Raw genomic sequence first — 16657 nt, 5'->3', positions numbered from 1 at the left:
CCTCCATATTAAAGCTCGAGACTTCCTCTACACAGTCTACACGATGCATACTTTGTCAATCTACTAGCCCTTTTAGAAGTACCCCAAATTTCTCTTTAAAAATTGACATTTTCAAAAAAATTTAATACATGGCGCGCAAAACACCCTGTATCTGGCAAACTAATGGAATTTTTAAAGTTTGTCACGGCAATTTTAAAGGGCAAATGTGTCCCTACCTAATACGTACATTTCTTTTCAATATTCTAACCCCTCCGGAAGTGCCCTAAAATGCCCTTTAAAAATTGGCATTTTTCAAAAAAATTGAAAACATGGTGTGCAAAACACGATGAATCTCGTGAACGAATTGACATTTTTTAAGTTTGTTACCGCCATATTAAAGTTCCTCTACACGATGCATACCTTATTAATATTCCAGCCCTTCCGGAAGTGCCATAAAATGCCTTTTGAAAATTGGCATTTTTCAAAAAATTTGAAAACATGGTGTGAAAAACACCATTTTGCTTGAAGTTCGAGAGTCTCTCTACGCGATCCATATTTTTCTAACCCCCTAAACATTCCAGAAGTGCCCTAAAAAGCACATTGAATATAGCCATTTTTGTCCCAATAATTTCATTTTTTGGTTGAATAACAAGGTCGAACTTTTTTGTTAAATTTTTTTCGGTCGAAGAACAGAGTTCAATTTTTTTCTTTATTTTTTTGTCAAAGAACAAAGGCAAATTTGTTTTGCCTGAACAACAGAGTCGAACTTTTTTCTTAAAATTATCCCATCGAAACATTAAATTAAAAAGTTGAAATTTTGAATTCCTGAATGATAAAACAGTATATTTTTAAATTTAATAAAAGTCATTAATTATGATAAAATGGCGGAAGCACCTGACATTTAAAAGAGTTGTGTAATTAAATATTGAGAACTACCTCATTGTGCAGAGGGGCTCTTAATGAAACAATTTAAACAATTGTTTATCTACTAGCCGTAAGGAATTTTCCAGTAAATCTTATTAAGTGAATTGTGCACTCCCATCGAGACTTATTTATCAATTATCTCAGGAACTAATAGAGATAAACAAAAACCAAAAACACCATGATGTTTAGCATCAAATCCTAGATAAGATAACATTTAAAAAATTTGAAATATAACATGTGCCTAAAAAAATTTCCGCTGCGATTTCCTCCGAAAATAATAAAGATTGAAATGAACTTTCTTCATTTTGTTCATGCCGTGATATGGATCTATAAAGTGGCAGATTTAATTTTTCCATTTTCCAAAGTTGACCAAAGTCTTCTCAAAAACATCAAGAGGTTACACTTGACTCTTTTTGGACTCAAAAAAAAAAATTAAGCTAGAAGAAAATGGAAAACGCTAATCGATTGAATTTTCCAAGAGGATGAAAGATATCAAGTCAGTTTTCCAATAACATCAATATTTAGAAAAATGTGTGGTAAATTCAAAACCGATCAAATAAAACTACCTCTCCAATTTTCCCCAAACTTCCCAAATTGATGAAAAACAATACCAGGAATACATTAATTCAGGTTTGGTGGCGCTATCTTAATTAGTTTTTAAGTTATTGACCATTTTTAACTATTACATAAGTGTAGATAACTGTACATTTTAACATGTTATATAATGTAAAATTTAATTCTACATACAAATGTGAAAACCGTTTTTCTCTATCTCTAATGGTTTTCAAGATAAGTGCGAAAAACTGGTTTTCGTTTTCTCTATCATTTCCTAAGCAAAAAATAAAAATAGGAAATTACAACTTTTTATTACCAAATATAGAAGAACAAGTGATTCTACATACATTATTTTAATAAAATTTTGTTCTAAAATAAAGCTTTTGATGATAATAAGCCTAATTAAGTCTGGTTTTGTCGCTATTCAAATTACTTAAATTTTTTTATTAAAATTGAAAATAGGGCCTAAACGGTAAATGCTAGCCAAAAAGTTATTAAAATAATCAATATAGAATTAAATGATCTATCCGAATCTGCAAACAGAATTTTAAAATTCCAACTTTTAATTTCGAACATAAAAAAGAGAAATCTTTTGCCTTTTTTATAACAAAATGTTTTGTTAAATTTTTTATGCATTTTTGGTCTTTTTTTCCGTAACCCTTCTAGTTCTCGAGATAATCGCAATTTAATCTCGAGGCTTTTACGGGAAAATTAAAAAAAAAGTCCGACCCTGTTGTTCAGCCAAAATTTTTTTAAAGAAAATAAGTTCGACTAAAATTCGACCCTGTTCTTCGACCAAAAAAAATTTAAAAAAAAGTTTGACCCTGTTCTTCGACCGAAAAAAATTTAACCAAAAAAGTTTGACCCTATTGTTCGACCAAATATATTTTAACAAAGTAAGTTCGGCCTGTTCTTCGACCGAAAAAAAATTTAAACTAAAAAGTTCGACTCTGTTCATTGACCAATAATATTTTAACAAAAAATGTTGGACTCTGTTGTTGGACCAAAAATATTTTTAAGAAAATAAATTCGACCCTGTTCTTCGACAGAATAAAAAATTTTAACAAAAAAGTTTGACCCTGTAATTCGACCAAAAATGAAATTTTTGAGACAAAAATTGCTATTTTCGACGTACTTTTTACGCCACTTCTGGAAATGTGGGGGGGGTTAGAAAAATATGGATCAAGTAGAGAAACTCTCGAACTTCAAGATGGCAGTAAAAAACTTCAAAAAAGTTCAATAGTTCACGAGACACTGAGTGTTTTGCACACCATGTTTTCCAATTTTTTGAAAAATGCCACTTTTCAAAAGGCATTTTAAGGCACTTTCAGAAGGGCTCGAAAATTAAAAGAATATGCATCATGTAGGGAAACTTTTAAGCTTTAGAATGGCGGTGATACACTTAAAGAAAGTCAATTGGTTCGCGTGACACAAGGTGTTTTCCACACCATGTTTTCAATTATTTTGAAAAATGCTAATTTAAAAAGGGAATTTTAGGGCACTTCGGACAGGGTTAGATGATTGCAGTGAAACGTATTATGTAGGAAAACTTTCGAACTTTAAAATTGGCGTGACAAACTTTAAAAAATTCAATTAGTTCGCGAGGTACAGGGTGCTTTCCCTTGCCATGTATTAAATTGTTTTGAAAAATGTCAATTTTTAAAGAGAGTTTTGGGGAACTTCTGAAAGGGTGAGAAGATAGACAAGGTATGTATCGTGTAGAGGAACTCTTGAGCTTTAATATGGCGATGACAAACTTTAAAAATGTCAACTTGTTCACGAGATACAGGGTGTTTTCTATACCATATATACTTTATGAAAAATGCTACTTTCTAAAAAACACTTTTGAGCATTTTCAGAAGTGCTAGTGCAAATGTATGCATCGTGTAGGGAAACTCTCTAACTCTAACATTGCGGTGAGAAACTATAAAAAGAAATCATATAATTCGGGAGATACTGGGTGTTATTTTGCAGACCACAATAAAAATGAAATTTTCCAGTATGTATTACGATAAACCTTTGTCAAAAGCAACGTGCCGAAACCAGGGATTGAACCAGGGACCTTTAGTTCTTCAGTCTAACGCTATTCCATACAAATAAGAACCATCTTGGAGAGAGTCTCTTGATGGGCAATTGGGGTCCTAATATGACGTATAAATAATTAAAATATATTATAGTTTAAGGGTGTCTGGCTGGGGTTGGAACCATACCAAGTGTCTGGCAATGAGCAGCGCATGTTATAATAATGTTACGAATAAAATATGCAAAAATGGAGTTTGCTAAAATAACGAATTTGACATCATAATTGGTACATCTTTGTTGGCTGTTAACTGCCAAAAGAACCACGATCCAGGTTTCATAATTAGGGATCGTTCTTTGCTGTGTTGTCATCTTTCCTAAAATGACGAAAGCCTGGCCGTTACGGGCTCTTAGACTATACGGTTCTATCGCTTTATTCATTTATTTCTATAACGATAATTTATTTTTTAATGACATAAACATGATTACAATTTATGCAACACCTTCTATTGATTCATAATAGAGACGGAACCAAATTTACCTACATTTAACGATACCGCTAATGAATTTCAACAAATATAGTAATACTTGCGCATATTTATTAAATTTTATATTAGCTCTCTACTAACGCAAAGAGAATAGTCATATTACAAAACAATTTACAAATCAAAAAGAGGTTTATGTCATATGCACTTAAATATGGTATAAATTTGAGTGGTCTATTATAGAAAAGTATCAGTTTAATTCCACCATCTATTTGATACACATTTAAAACATTAAAACACACAAAAATGTTCAAACTTTTTGTTTTTGTTGCCCTGGCTGCTTGCGCTGTAGCTGAACATCATGCTTCTTCTTATGCGTCGTTCAATAATCATGTTGAACATTCATATCATCACGATGATCATCATGATCATCACGAACCACATGTAAAACATTCAAGATACATATTATTGTAATATAATAAAATACAATTCTTTTCACAGCACCACCCAAAATACGAATATAAATATGGTGTTGAAGACCACCATACCCATGACATGAAATCTGCTGAAGAGGAACGTGATGGAGATGTCGTAAAGGGATGGTACAAATTGGAGCAGCCCGATGGCAGGACCCGTATTGTTCATTACACCGCTGACAAACACAACGGCTTCAACGCTGATGTCAAATATTCCGGCCATGCTGACCATCCTCATCATTATTAATTTCATAAGACAATTACAGAATACAGATTAATATATAAAAAATAACAATAGGCAGTATATTTTTTCTAATAAAACATTTTTATTAGCATTATATTAATGTTATCATTTTAACCATTCCAAGATATAATTAATAACATAAAGTTGCAGGTCAATATGAGTATTTTAATACATATACGTTTTAAAGCTAATTAACCAGTTAATTTAATGTATTGATATCATGATTGATTAAATTTTGGTTTATTGGGTAGACCGTTTCAGTATTTAACAAAATCACTTTCCATTATTTCAATTACCAATAAACTTGCTTAAATTAAGCTGGCATGATAATAATTAAAATTGGAAAATTCTGCGATCACGTCAACAAGTTGCGTAAATTTGAGTAGAAAATAGCGTAACTAATTGCTTTCTTGTTTCTTGGAATTATAATGGTCTAACTCTATCAATAAGATTTTCAATTTTAGTTAAAACATGATAAATGTACTTGAGCTCTATTTTAATCAAATTATATAAATAGAATTATAATTAAATCTCCGTAGCATCTTTCAATCCTTCTTTTGACACCCTACCAGTAGTGTTTTGACAACACTAGTTTAGATGACTTTTCCTGATCAAAATTATTTAATTATCAAAATATAGCAAAATTAGTTCAGTGGTTTTCGCGTGAAAGCGTCACAAACATATAAACAAACTAGCTTTAACCCGCGGCTTCGCTCTTGTTGAATCCATCAAATAAATATTAGAAATCATTATACATAGTTGAAACGGATTGATAGAAAGAATGTATGAATGAAAGAATGTATGCCACTGCTTGGCTAGGATTGGCAGAGGTATTAGTGACTAAACAATTTCTTTATTTTATTTAAAAAAATAATTATTTTTATTAAATAAAAAGTAGCCTATAACCTATCGGGGACTACTAAGAATATGAGTACAAATTTTTATGATGATCTGTTAAGTAGTTTTTGCGTGAAAGCACGATAAACTTCAGGACATACGCATTTATAATATTACTAGCTTTAACCCGCGACTTCGCTCGCGTTGAAAACATCAAATAAATATTAGAAATCATTATACATAGTTGAAACGGATTGCTAGAAAGAATGTATATTTCACTGCTGGGCTAGGATTATCTATGTGAAAAAATTACTACATGCAATAAAGTTTTAAATTTTAGATGGAATGCTAGATGGCGTTAAAGTAGTCAAATAACCAGATGCAGAGGTATTAGTGACTAAACAATTTCTTTATTTTATTTAAAAAAATAATTATTTTTATTAAATAAAAAGTAGCCTATAACCTATCGGGGACTACTAAGAATATGAGTACAAATTTTTATGATGATCTGTTAAGTAGTTTTTGCGTGAAAGCACGATAAACTTCAGGACATACGCATTTATAATATTAGTAAGGAAGTAAGGATTCTCCTGTACAACTATCGGTATAGTCAGGATTTCATAATAGCGTAGTATTCGTAGCATTACTATAAAGTGTTTAATTAGTCGTTAAACTTCGTGGACATGAGTAAATCGGGCATTACCAAAAGTATTCTGAGTCTACAATTAATTAAATATTTCGTTCAGATTTCCGCATTCTCATTTGCCAATTGAAATTAATTAAATAATAAACAAAATAAATTGTCGATGTAAAGAATTTCATTCAGTTGCTTTCTTATGGTTTACTAACGTTATGACATTTGTATGTACTTTAGTATTAACATATATATTCTTATTACATATATAATTATATAGGAATTTGTCTATTCTCATTTAAATTAATATTGTTACGCATATCTAAAACCATTCGGGTAAAAATTGATTTCATTGATCCAAAACTTGGAAAATATATCCTACAGATTCTGAATGACCGAGAAAATTATTTTTGTCAATTGTCTGCTAAGTAATCTGAAAAATTGGCAAAATCTAAGTGCAGAGGTGCCGAGGTGCAGATTCATTTCAATTATACGCCAAATTTTTGAACGTTTATAACTTAAAATGTAGTTTAAATTGATTGCATTATTGCAGTTGCATAAATTAGTTGGATAATTTATTTCACTAAATATTTGCATTGAGTATTTTATTTCGTAGTATTATGGAATTCTTTGACTTTCATGAATAAATTACGTATTTTTGAAATATGTAACATCAATTCAAGCATTGCTTCAATAAGTACTATAAATATCCAGTACCTAACTTGGCAATTCATCAGTTAAACTGTGGTCTTCAGTCAATCAACATCCCAAAAATCATAAAATAAAACAAAGTAACAATGTTCAAACTATTTGTTTTTGTTGCCCTGGTAGCGTGCACTGCTGCTGAACATCACGCTTCTTCTTACGCATCGTTCAACAATCACGTTGAACATTCATATCAGCATGGCGATCATCATGAGCCACACGTAAAACTGGCAAATACCAATATGTTCCTGTTACATATTAAATCTCTTAATATTTTTAGCATCACCCAAAATATGAATACAAATATGGCGTCGAAGACCACCACACCCATGATATGAAATCTGCCGAAGAGGAACGCGATGGGGATGTCGTCAAGGGATGGTACAAACTGGAGCAGCCCGATGGCAGAACTCGCATTGTACATTACACTGCCGATAAACACAACGGCTTCAACGCTGACGTTAAATATTCGGGCCATGCTGACCACCCTCATCACTATTAAGTGAATCTTAAAACATGCAAATTATATAATATTTATGTCTGTTGATGAATCTAAAACCAATATATTCTATTGAATTATATCGTAATTACTAAATTTCGATATAAATCTGCATACATCGTACATAGTAGAAACTCAAAGGACACTATCAAGTTTTTGCTCTTGCATTTGTGTACCATTTTTTCTCACGAATTGTTGACATTTTCTTTATATTAAACCTCAAATATTACATTTTTACAACAAATGAATTTCTTACAACTATTTGTTTTCTAACTGTTTCTTAGCGGTAGTTTCCACGGGAAGTGCACCAGTTTCTTGCAGTAACTTCTTCTTTTCTTCAAAGTAATTTTCAAACCATTTGATATGCTCTTTCTTATCCTCAACACTCATGTACGGATTTTTCGAAAGGCCAACACATACAAGTTCCATGAAATGTCTAAGTGGTCCTTTTGCAGGACACCATGGCGAAAGATGTTCTTCCAAAAACACATGTTCAGTAAAATATACACTTTGTTCTTTTTCCATTCCTGTAAACAAAGGTGAAAAACTTAATAAGCATAATTTGAAAGAATATACAATAAATCTCCATACCTTGTTCATTATCAATAGGAAACTTCCATATTTTTCCCTGTTCTGTCCACAAAATTTGCTCTTCAAAATAATTTTGAGGTGGATGAGTTACAGCTAACTTCAACTCTCTTTCATATAACTTGTCCCAGGTTACATTCATTCTTTGCACACTTCCTTTATTTTCAGGATTAAAAATACCAAGTGGTTCAGCCCCAAATATATCCACAGGTTCTGCTGTGGCAGCATCAATCATTGGTTTGATAGTAGGTCTTGGTCCTCTAGCATTCCTTTGGTGAGGTGCAGATTGGTTTGGAGATGTCTCTAATATCTTTCTGACATGTTGAGCTTTTGATCCAACAGTTTCCGACTTGGATTCTCTGTCAATTTTCATACCACGGACAATATCACTAAAAAATATAAATTTATATGTAAATCTAACTCAATTAATAAAAATCGTTTATACAAGATCCAATAATACCTTAAATTAGCTGATGGCAGTTGTTCATCATTACTAATTAATCTATTTAACAACTCAGACTCTGTTTGCTTCTTATTGCCACCCAAAGTCTCAGCAACATCTTTAACTGCAGAAACAATTTTTTGTTCAACTGTTTCTACTTTTGCTGATTTTGTACCGGGTTCAGTCTTAGCATTTCTTCCCTTAGGCTTTGCCAAATCAAGAGTTTTCTTATTTTGTTGGTCAGCCTAACAAGCAGAAAACTGTGTAAAAATACATCATGAGGTAGCCACAAACAACTTACTTCAACAATTTGTTGTAATAACATGTTAAGTTTACTTATTGCCTCAGGATTCTGTTTACTTGACTCTGGTTTACTTGATTTACTTGGTTCTGCTACTATCTTTGAGGGTTTCTCATCATCTGAACTGCTACTAAACAGTCTAGTGTTTACTACAGAAATCGGAAGCACAAATGGCTTCGGAGCACATACAATCCTAAAACTTTAAAGTAATTTAGAATATATTTTATTGCACTTATTAGCAATTACCTTTGAAGAATTCGAGACATTTTCGAAAAATATTTATGTTCAAATCGACTTCAACTTTTTAGAATCCTGTAGTGAGGTTAGAAATCTAAAACACGAGTGTGAACATTTCTGCGCATGTTCAAAACAGCAAAAAAGTTTAAATTTTGTATTGTTTTCAATGGTATAATAAATAAACAATAAAGTAAAAGAGATATTATAATAACATTTATGTTTTATATAGAATTCAACTTAATTTAACAATAATATTTTAAATAGTGGCACTAACGTGTCTAAAAAATTGCCTGTACATTAAAAACTAAAAATGCATAAAGTAATTGCCTAAATATTGCGTCATGTTTTTTAAAATAATCAATAATTTCTTAAAAACAATACCAACTTATTTGCGATTACTGTCTGTGCGCTTCTTATGTAATTGCATGCTGAAAATAGAATGCTAAAAATATATATTGGTAAGTGTATGATATCTTTTTTATGCCATTAATCAAAAGCTTAGCACATTTGAAAAAAACTTAAATGCATACACTAGTAATATTGATATTAAATTACAGAAATACTTTCAAAAACCATTTTTGAAACTTATTACGGATGCCACGGATTTAAGCCGTTGACAACTGCTTGACATAATTCATATGTCAGTGTTTGTTTAGAAAAGGTGGATGAAAGTACATACACACGATAGCAGAGCGCGTAGTTTTTCTAGAATCGTGGGCAGAATTACGCAAAAATTGATCTAAAAATAATTGCGAATTACTTTCAAATGCGAATACACGCAGCTGCTGGCGCTGCGATTTGTTTCCTTCACGATCAGTTCCATTTTAGTGCCACTTAGATCAGTTTAGTATGTTGTAGTTGGCAAAAATACTAATGCAATTAACAAAGTAAGCTATGCACATTAAATATTCTAATCTAATGCTGTCTAATATGACATATTCTCCTTTACAGAATGTCAGAGTCAAAATTATAAACAAAAATACTCACTCTTTGGATTTTCTGTGATAAATAGTATTTGTATTGGTATCAAAATGGAGAAGAAATCAATCTTCAGGGGTATCAACAACCGTGCCTACAGGAGTGATGAGTTAAAACTCTATAATCATGCAAAGAGTATGCAATTTCAGTATAATTTTAATACAACTGGTTATGATTGTAAATTTTGTAGATAATTTAGATTTAGTGCAAAGACTTGGTTTAATGGAACGCCTGCCTGTGCATGAGGGATGTGTGAACACACTATCATGGAACAGCACTGGCCAGTACATTTTATCAGGATCTGATGATCAACACCTAGTCATTACAAATGCATTCAATTATAAAGTAATGGAGAGATATCGCACCAGCCATCATGCAAATATTTTCAGTGCTAAATTTTTGCCTTGCCAAAATGATAGACAGATTATATCATGTTCTGGTGATGGAATATTATTACATACAGGTGTGTTGATCAATTTCACAAAAGTGGTCTTTATTTATAATTGGGATTTTTAGATTTGGCAAGACCCACTGAAACACTATCAAACCAATTTAATTGCCATGATGGAACCACCTATGAGGTGATAACAATTCCCAGTGATCCAAATACTTTCATTAGCTGTGGAGAAGATGGCACGGTGCGATGGTTTGATTTGCGGATAAAGACAAAGTAAACGCGTATTGCTGTACTAGAAAACAAGATCTGATCAAAAAGTATTCTTAGTTTTCTAATGCTTGTGAAATATTGGTGTAAGTCTGCAAAATGAATGCATTGGAGTGATTTTGCTTGCTGAAATCATAAAGTTTTTGATCAGACTTTGGAGTTGTAGTATTTGTGTCAGTTGCTAATTTGTTTTATTCTAAAGTTGTAATAAGCAGGCATGCAGAGAGGATGTACTGATAAATAGTCAATCAGCAGTCACCGCGCTAGCAATAAATCCAATATCGCCTCATCATCTTGCTGTTGGATGCTCGGATTCAACGGTTCGGTTGTATGATCGCCGGTGTTTATCAACACAAAGTAGGTTAATCGTCTAAACATAACATTTTTAACATTCAAATCTTTACATTACTAATTGATCTGTTTTTCTAGGTGTTTACAATAGCAAGCCGTTTTGTAGGTTTATTGCACCCGACCTGGAAGACAGATCTTATAGAATAACATCATTGTGTTACAATGAAACTGGAAATGACATGCTTGTTAGCTATTCTTGTGACCATTTATATCTATTTAATGTTATGGTATTAACATTGCCATAGTTTTTGGTTAAAATTGCTAACAATTTATATATTTACAGGAGAAGAAAGTAAAAGAATTGCAAAAAGATACATCGAGTAACTGGAACAAAATTAGGCAATTAACAAATAAATTCGGGCTGAAAAATGATCGCCGATCACCGCCGCCAGTGCGGCGATTGAGATTACGCGGAGATTGGTCTGATACAGGTCCAGATGCGCGACCCGAACGCGAGACTACATCGAACGCTAACTTAATAAGTCAAGCCCGACCACAACTTCAAACTAGTCTCATGCAACGCATGACTGATGTGTTGTCACGCATGTTGAACGATCCAATGACACGCGCTGCATTAAGTGCTGGCGGTGAAGATTCACTCGATCGCGAAGACGATGCTCAAGTCGCAAGCCCACCTCCTGCTGAACCGCCTACACCAGCAAATGCATCTCAACTAAGTCAATCGGAACCGGAAGCCGCGCCTAGTATAGTTGTAGAACAAGCGGTAGAAGCAGAAACTGCATCAGTAACGCAAACTTCTTCAGCTCCTACTCAGGCATTAAGAACTGACGCCGGGGAGCATAGTCGAAGGTACGCATGCATGATGATTGTTCAACAACACCCAATACCCAAACCGCCAACACTTGATTGCCAATGTAAATTCACCGACGCATTGTTTTTCAGTTCAAGTTCAAGTATTACACCTGCATCCCTCAGTTCTGATAGTAACCAATCAGTCTCATCCAATGTAAACACATCATTAGTCACTAAGCAACTTCGTAATCGTTTGTCAATTTTGAGCAGTTTGCGGCAAGGCTTTATTGAGCAGCATGGCGCTGAGCCGTCGGTTAGCCTACGTTATTCGGACCAAAGCACCTCGAATTCAACGATTAGCTTGTCGGCAAGTAGTTATATTAGCGAGGAAGCGCCGCTCACGTCTGGAAATATCAGCGATGACCAGAGACAACCCGAACAAGTAATATAAAACTTTGATTGCTTCTGTATAATATTATTATGTATGTTTTATTGTAACAGATTGCCGTTGATGATTCTAATTATGAAGAATGTGACGATATAGGTCTTACTTCAGAACCCACATTGGCTTCCGAAAGGAGCGATACCGAAGGATACTTCACTGTTTACGAATCGCTTGTGAGACGAAAATATGTTGGTCATCGAAACGCGCGGTTTGTTATAAATATTTACATGGAAATATTATAAGTGATCGTAAATTATCCAACTTACTTGTAGTACAATGATCAAAGAAGCTACCTTCTGGGGCGACGATTATGTTATGTCTGGATCAGACTGTGGACATGTGTTTGTTTGGGATAAACACACCGGCGAATTGGCGATGTTACTGCAGGCAGATCATCATGTCGTCAATTGTTTACAGCCTCATCCGACAATGCCGTATTTGGCTACGAGCGGTATTGATCATGACATTAAAATTTGGGCGCCTATTTTAGAAGATAACGATTTTGACCAGGTGCATGCACATGGTGTAAGTAATTTATTTACATGTACATTGCTTCCAATAATATTGTTGCATTGTTTTTTTAGCTAATGAAACGCAATGAAATAATGTTGGAAGAAACAAAAGACACGATCACGGTGCCGGCCGCATTCATGATTCGAATGTTAGCGTGCCTTAATCAGATCCGATCAGGCCGACGAACAAGAAGGGACGATGAACAAGCTTAAACAGAACTCACACACACGATGTAATTGTGTACGTCAAACTTAAGAATGATTACTCTTGTTGTAGTTGTTGTAATCATTGCCATATATTAATAGCTTTGGAATAACATCTGTTGGATGTTTCAATTTCGGAATATTCCGGACAAAATATGAACAAAAACATGTGTTATAGTTGTTTGAGGTAACATTATACTGAGATTTATTTATTTATGCATCTGATAAATTAATGTATAGATATTCTATTCATATTATGTAATATGATCAATAAATTTGTTAAAATTAATCATATTCTTGTAAAATAAAAATACTTTAACTTTTAAGTTTTTGCTCGCGACTTCGTTCACGTATTATTTTGTAAAAATGTCGATTCCATCAATAAGACTTGCAATTTTATTTTAGAGAAACGAAAAATGCTAATTATGTCTATAATTTAGTCACAATTAAAATATTATAGATCATCGAAGCTTGAATTGTAAATGTTGTAACCCACACGACTTTATCGTAGATTTTCGCTGAATTTTATTTTTTGCTGAATAAAGATGTGAATCTCTGCAGTAATTATTTATTAATCCAATATTTTATTTCATTTGTGTAAATTATAACTAAGTTTTTACATGTGGTGACTAAATCGTGTAGCTAGAACACTATTTGACAATTAATCCAAAGTCAGTAAGCTAATAAATAGCATAAAAATAATATTTGTACTAATTATCTATTTAGTTGATGTGAATGAGCGACGACATAACCATACGCCATCAAATAAATACATACAACAAAATCGTATGTCATATAAAGTAATGCTATTCAATTAAAAAGTAAGTTGTGCTAAAAACTCATAGAATTATCCTGCCATTCATTGTTACTTCTTCAAGAAAATATGAAGTTCCCAGTTTATAAAATGCTTTACATACATATTGTCCAAAGATGCAAATTTGTGAAGCTTTCAATCATCTGCAAACAAACTTAATTAATTGAGGTTTAAGCAAAACAAATAGTAGGTAAACCATACATTTTTCAACACTCAGTCACATGTACAGATCCATCCTTGTTCACCTTGCAATCTTCATACTTTACATGTATATAAATTGAAATCTGAAACAGAAATTCCATGCAATTACTATAAATAACAAAGTAGTTACAATTTGCAATCAAATTACCTGCACAGCGCTTGTGGCAGTGAAGAAATAATCGGACCGTATCCTTGCGAATTGTCGTACAGTTCAAAGAGAGGTGCTGCTACTAACTTGTAGTTCTTAGGCACCGCAAACAAAGCTGTAAACAAAACGCAAACAATATTAGTACAGGCACTCGAGCACACATAAATACACGCACACGCTATAATCTTAATTACACTTATACAGTTCACAACAACTAATTTACAATATATATAGGTATTATTTGTTTTTATACGAGTATGAGTTTATGTACAACCAAAAAAATAACAAAAATATAATCTGCATATTAAAATTAAAATTCGTAAATCAAAATGATCACGTCAGTCACACACATTACAATAAAATCTCCTTTTTTGTTCTTTCAATGGTTAATGAACAAATGAACAACAGTACAGTAATTAGATCACTAGCCATGTGAGTAAAACATGTTTATATGAAACAAGCTAATTAACAATTCGCTAACGATTTCTTTTGAATAATCACCGCTGGATGTTTTGTAAATGTACAATTTTCAGTATTATAAGTATTGAACACATTGTTGAGACTATTGAATATCAGTTATTTAAGTAGCAAGGCATAACTCAATTATTATGTATCACCAAACCGGAAAACATAGCAAATACATTTAACTAGTATTTTGAAAATACAAGACTTTAACATTAGCATTTATAAATTTAAAATCAAAAGACAGTCGAGTGTTTATTTCGGCGCAGAAACCTACGTAACAAACACCTAAATATACAATCCTAATGTCCTACTGATAATTGTGTGTATTTTTTCGGTCAGATGTATCTGATTTGGCAAGAGCTGAGTAATATAGTAATTAAAGAGTGTAAATTCAATATATGTAACCTTTTTCTTGTAGTTGTACAAGGAACAATCGCTTGTGTTCCTTCGGTTTTGTTATATGCGGCGGTATGTAGGGATATTGCGGCGGTTCAAAGTTCGGCCTCCACCAGTTGCCAATGATGTCCTCGACGAGCCATTCTTGCTTGACGCCATCCTGCCTGCCCAGGGTCTGTAACAACATCTCACAACGTTTTCACATGTTCCCAATTTGCCCCAGTCTCGAGATTTTCTTTAACCAAATGCGTCGTCCTCTTGTTTAATGCATTATTACTTTTTTTTTACACGAAAAACTCGTTCAAAAAATGAAAACATATCGCAATAAGTTAGGCATAAGTTGTTACACAATGAGAGTCAAAACAATGAACGATTAAAATAAAATTAAGAGGGAGCTTCCCTTTGGATGTATGCAATAGTAGTGGTAGTAGTACAATTATATGAAGATATTATACATTGTGGGAACTGATTTTAAATAATTAATTTTGAATGTATCCGAAAAGGAAGCCCGAGTATTACACATTAATTGCCATTTGACGTTTTACATCATTTACAAGAATCAACTGAAGTGAGAAGTTACAGGGCGATTGAATTACAGTTAACAATCAATTGTAAAGCTTTTCCTTCACAATCAACAAGATATTTCCGCGCATGATAACAAATTTCAAACACGTTTACATAGATCTTTACAGTCCGATTAATCTTATGTAACAACACTTTACAATGAAGAGTTGTTTCCCAAATCAAACCAGCACTTAAATTAACAATTCTTTCATAAATTAATACAATCTTCCAAGATAATTTCCAGTTATCTGTTTGGCTTTTTCCACATTTTGTCCTATTTAATAGCATAAATTAATATTGGGTGTAATAGAGCTTATAATAGATTGTAACAGCCACAGAGACCCAGATTGGAAAACAATATACTAAACCACACATACCTCTGTTAACAGACGTTTGAGTCCTTCAACTTCATCTTCACCAGGATTCAGTTCACCTCCTGGTAGTTTAAAGAATGTTGTGCCCAGTTGAAGAAGTAAAACATGTGGGAGGCCATGTTCATGCACCAATAGAACTCCTTCCACGCTGCGTCGCATGCCGATACGTTCAAATTCATCTCGCATGCGTTGGAAACGCGCTGGCACGCTTGGATCTTTTTCGAAGAGCGGCTCCTTGGTGCCGAAAGTGTAATTCGTCAACGGATATCTACGCAGCGCAACAAGATAAAGGTTAAGTAAACAGTTTCGCGTTCTAGCGGCAAAAGTGATGAATGTGCTTACAAATTGATGATGCGATTGAGTGCCGCCGATGGGTATTTCTGATCGAAAGTGGATGAAGCTGTTACGGCGGCGGAGTTATTGGAACTTTGGCTGTTTCGACGCGGCCAACCTGTGCCTGTACCTGCCATGTTGTTTTGCTTCAATTGCGCGGCGTTCATAGAAGCCATTGACATAACACTCGGCCAACACTATACCCACGAATAGATGCCGCAAGTTAATATTAATTTAATACACACACTGATGCGGCCTATTAACTTGGCTAGAACGGTTACTGTTAAACTATGGATTCTTCGCGCAGATTTAAGTGAAAAACGCAAACGTGTGCTGGTAAATAATCAAGACCGGTTAAACAGAAGCGGTAAAAACAGAAACAGCAGACAGCCATTTGCTAAATGCAAAATGCTGAAGAAAGCTGAAGTGGGAAGCAGGGGTAGTGTACAAGTCACAATGCGCGGACTTATTGCGCACTAACTTTTACGGGTTTTTAACTTCTACTTCTTTTATCAAATGCATAGTAGGTA

General features: G+C 33.4%; 3 protein-coding genes across 4 annotated transcripts; 1 reads left to right on the top strand and 2 right to left on the bottom strand.

Annotated features, from left to right (window-relative positions):
- Positions 1 to 7549: 7549 nt before the first annotated feature.
- On the bottom strand, positions 7550 to 9025 carry mRpS31 (mitochondrial ribosomal protein S31). Of its 2 annotated transcripts, none has more exons than XM_065304163.1 (5): positions 8935 to 9025; positions 8689 to 8887; positions 8406 to 8632; positions 7949 to 8334; positions 7550 to 7884 (listed from the first exon to the last, which is right to left on the bottom strand). In XM_065304163.1, exons 1-5 carry the CDS (start codon positions 8952 to 8954, stop codon positions 7616 to 7618), a joined length of 1101 nt encoding a protein of 366 aa, XP_065160235.1. In that variant the 5' UTR covers positions 8955 to 9025; the 3' UTR covers positions 7550 to 7615. The 2 variants fall into 2 exon arrangements, with proteins under 2 accessions (XP_065160235.1, XP_065160236.1); XM_065304164.1 differs by having other exon boundaries at positions 8689 to 8881; positions 8935 to 9019.
- Positions 9026 to 9571: 546 nt separating this feature from the next.
- Positions 9572 to 13121, top strand: LOC135793275 (DDB1- and CUL4-associated factor 6-like). Its single transcript, XM_065304162.1, has 11 exons — positions 9572 to 9812; positions 9877 to 10038; positions 10094 to 10366; positions 10420 to 10573; positions 10770 to 10924; positions 10997 to 11145; positions 11202 to 11728; positions 11822 to 12113; positions 12173 to 12324; positions 12389 to 12641; positions 12701 to 13121. Exons 2-11 carry the CDS (start codon positions 9957 to 9959, stop codon positions 12839 to 12841), a joined length of 2178 nt encoding a protein of 725 aa, XP_065160234.1. The 5' UTR covers positions 9572 to 9812; positions 9877 to 9956; the 3' UTR covers positions 12842 to 13121.
- A 265-nt stretch (positions 13122 to 13386) lies between these two features.
- Cpsf5 (cleavage and polyadenylation specificity factor subunit 5) lies at positions 13387 to 16556 on the bottom strand. Its single transcript, XM_065304165.1, has 6 exons — positions 16137 to 16556; positions 15798 to 16062; positions 14866 to 15031; positions 13996 to 14110; positions 13848 to 13930; positions 13387 to 13789 (listed from the first exon to the last, which is right to left on the bottom strand). Exons 1-5 carry the CDS (start codon positions 16307 to 16309, stop codon positions 13909 to 13911), a joined length of 741 nt encoding a protein of 246 aa, XP_065160237.1. The 5' UTR covers positions 16310 to 16556; the 3' UTR covers positions 13387 to 13789; positions 13848 to 13908.
- Positions 16557 to 16657: the final 101 nt, after the last annotated feature.

This window comes from Atheta coriaria, unplaced genomic scaffold (assembly GCF_025399875.1).
Source record: "Atheta coriaria isolate IRGN ID8LTWV9N9 unplaced genomic scaffold, Caltech_Dcor_3.1 hic_scaffold_6_pilon, whole genome shotgun sequence".
Taxonomy (NCBI): Eukaryota; Metazoa; Arthropoda; class Insecta; order Coleoptera; family Staphylinidae; genus Dalotia; species Dalotia coriaria.
The sequence above is the reverse complement of the archived record's forward strand: the minus strand, read 5'-3'. Positions and strand labels throughout refer to the sequence as shown.

Bases quoted from the DNA above. Each gene is read 5' to 3' on its own strand.
- LOC135793275 (XM_065304162.1), top strand. From the start codon at position 9,957: ATGGAGAAGAAATCAATCTTCAGGGGTATCAACAACCGTGCCTACAGG. The intron at 10,039-10,093 runs GTATGCAATTTC...TAAATTTTGTAG, and splicing joins ACTCTATAATCATGCAAAGA to ATAATTTAGATTTAGTGCAA. The intron at 12,642-12,700 runs GTAAGTAATTTA...TTGTTTTTTTAG, and splicing joins ACCAGGTGCATGCACATGGT to CTAATGAAACGCAATGAAAT.
- mRpS31 (XM_065304163.1), bottom strand. From the start codon at position 8,954: ATGTCTCGAATTCTTCAAAG. The intron at 8,888-8,934 runs GTAATTGCTAAT...ATTACTTTAAAG, and splicing joins ATGTCTCGAATTCTTCAAAG to TTTTAGGATTGTATGTGCTC. The intron at 8,335-8,405 runs GTATTATTGGAT...TATATTTTTTAG, and splicing joins CTGCCATCAGCTAATTTAAG to TGATATTGTCCGTGGTATGA.
- Cpsf5 (XM_065304165.1), bottom strand. From the start codon at position 16,309: ATGTCAATGGCTTCTATGAACGCCGCGCAATTGAAGCAAAACAACATG. The intron at 16,063-16,136 runs GTAAGCACATTC...TGCGCTGCGTAG, and splicing joins CTCAATCGCATCATCAATTT to ATATCCGTTGACGAATTACA. The intron at 15,032-15,797 runs GTATGTGTGGTT...ATGTTGTTACAG, and splicing joins TCAAACGTCTGTTAACAGAG to ACCCTGGGCAGGCAGGATGG.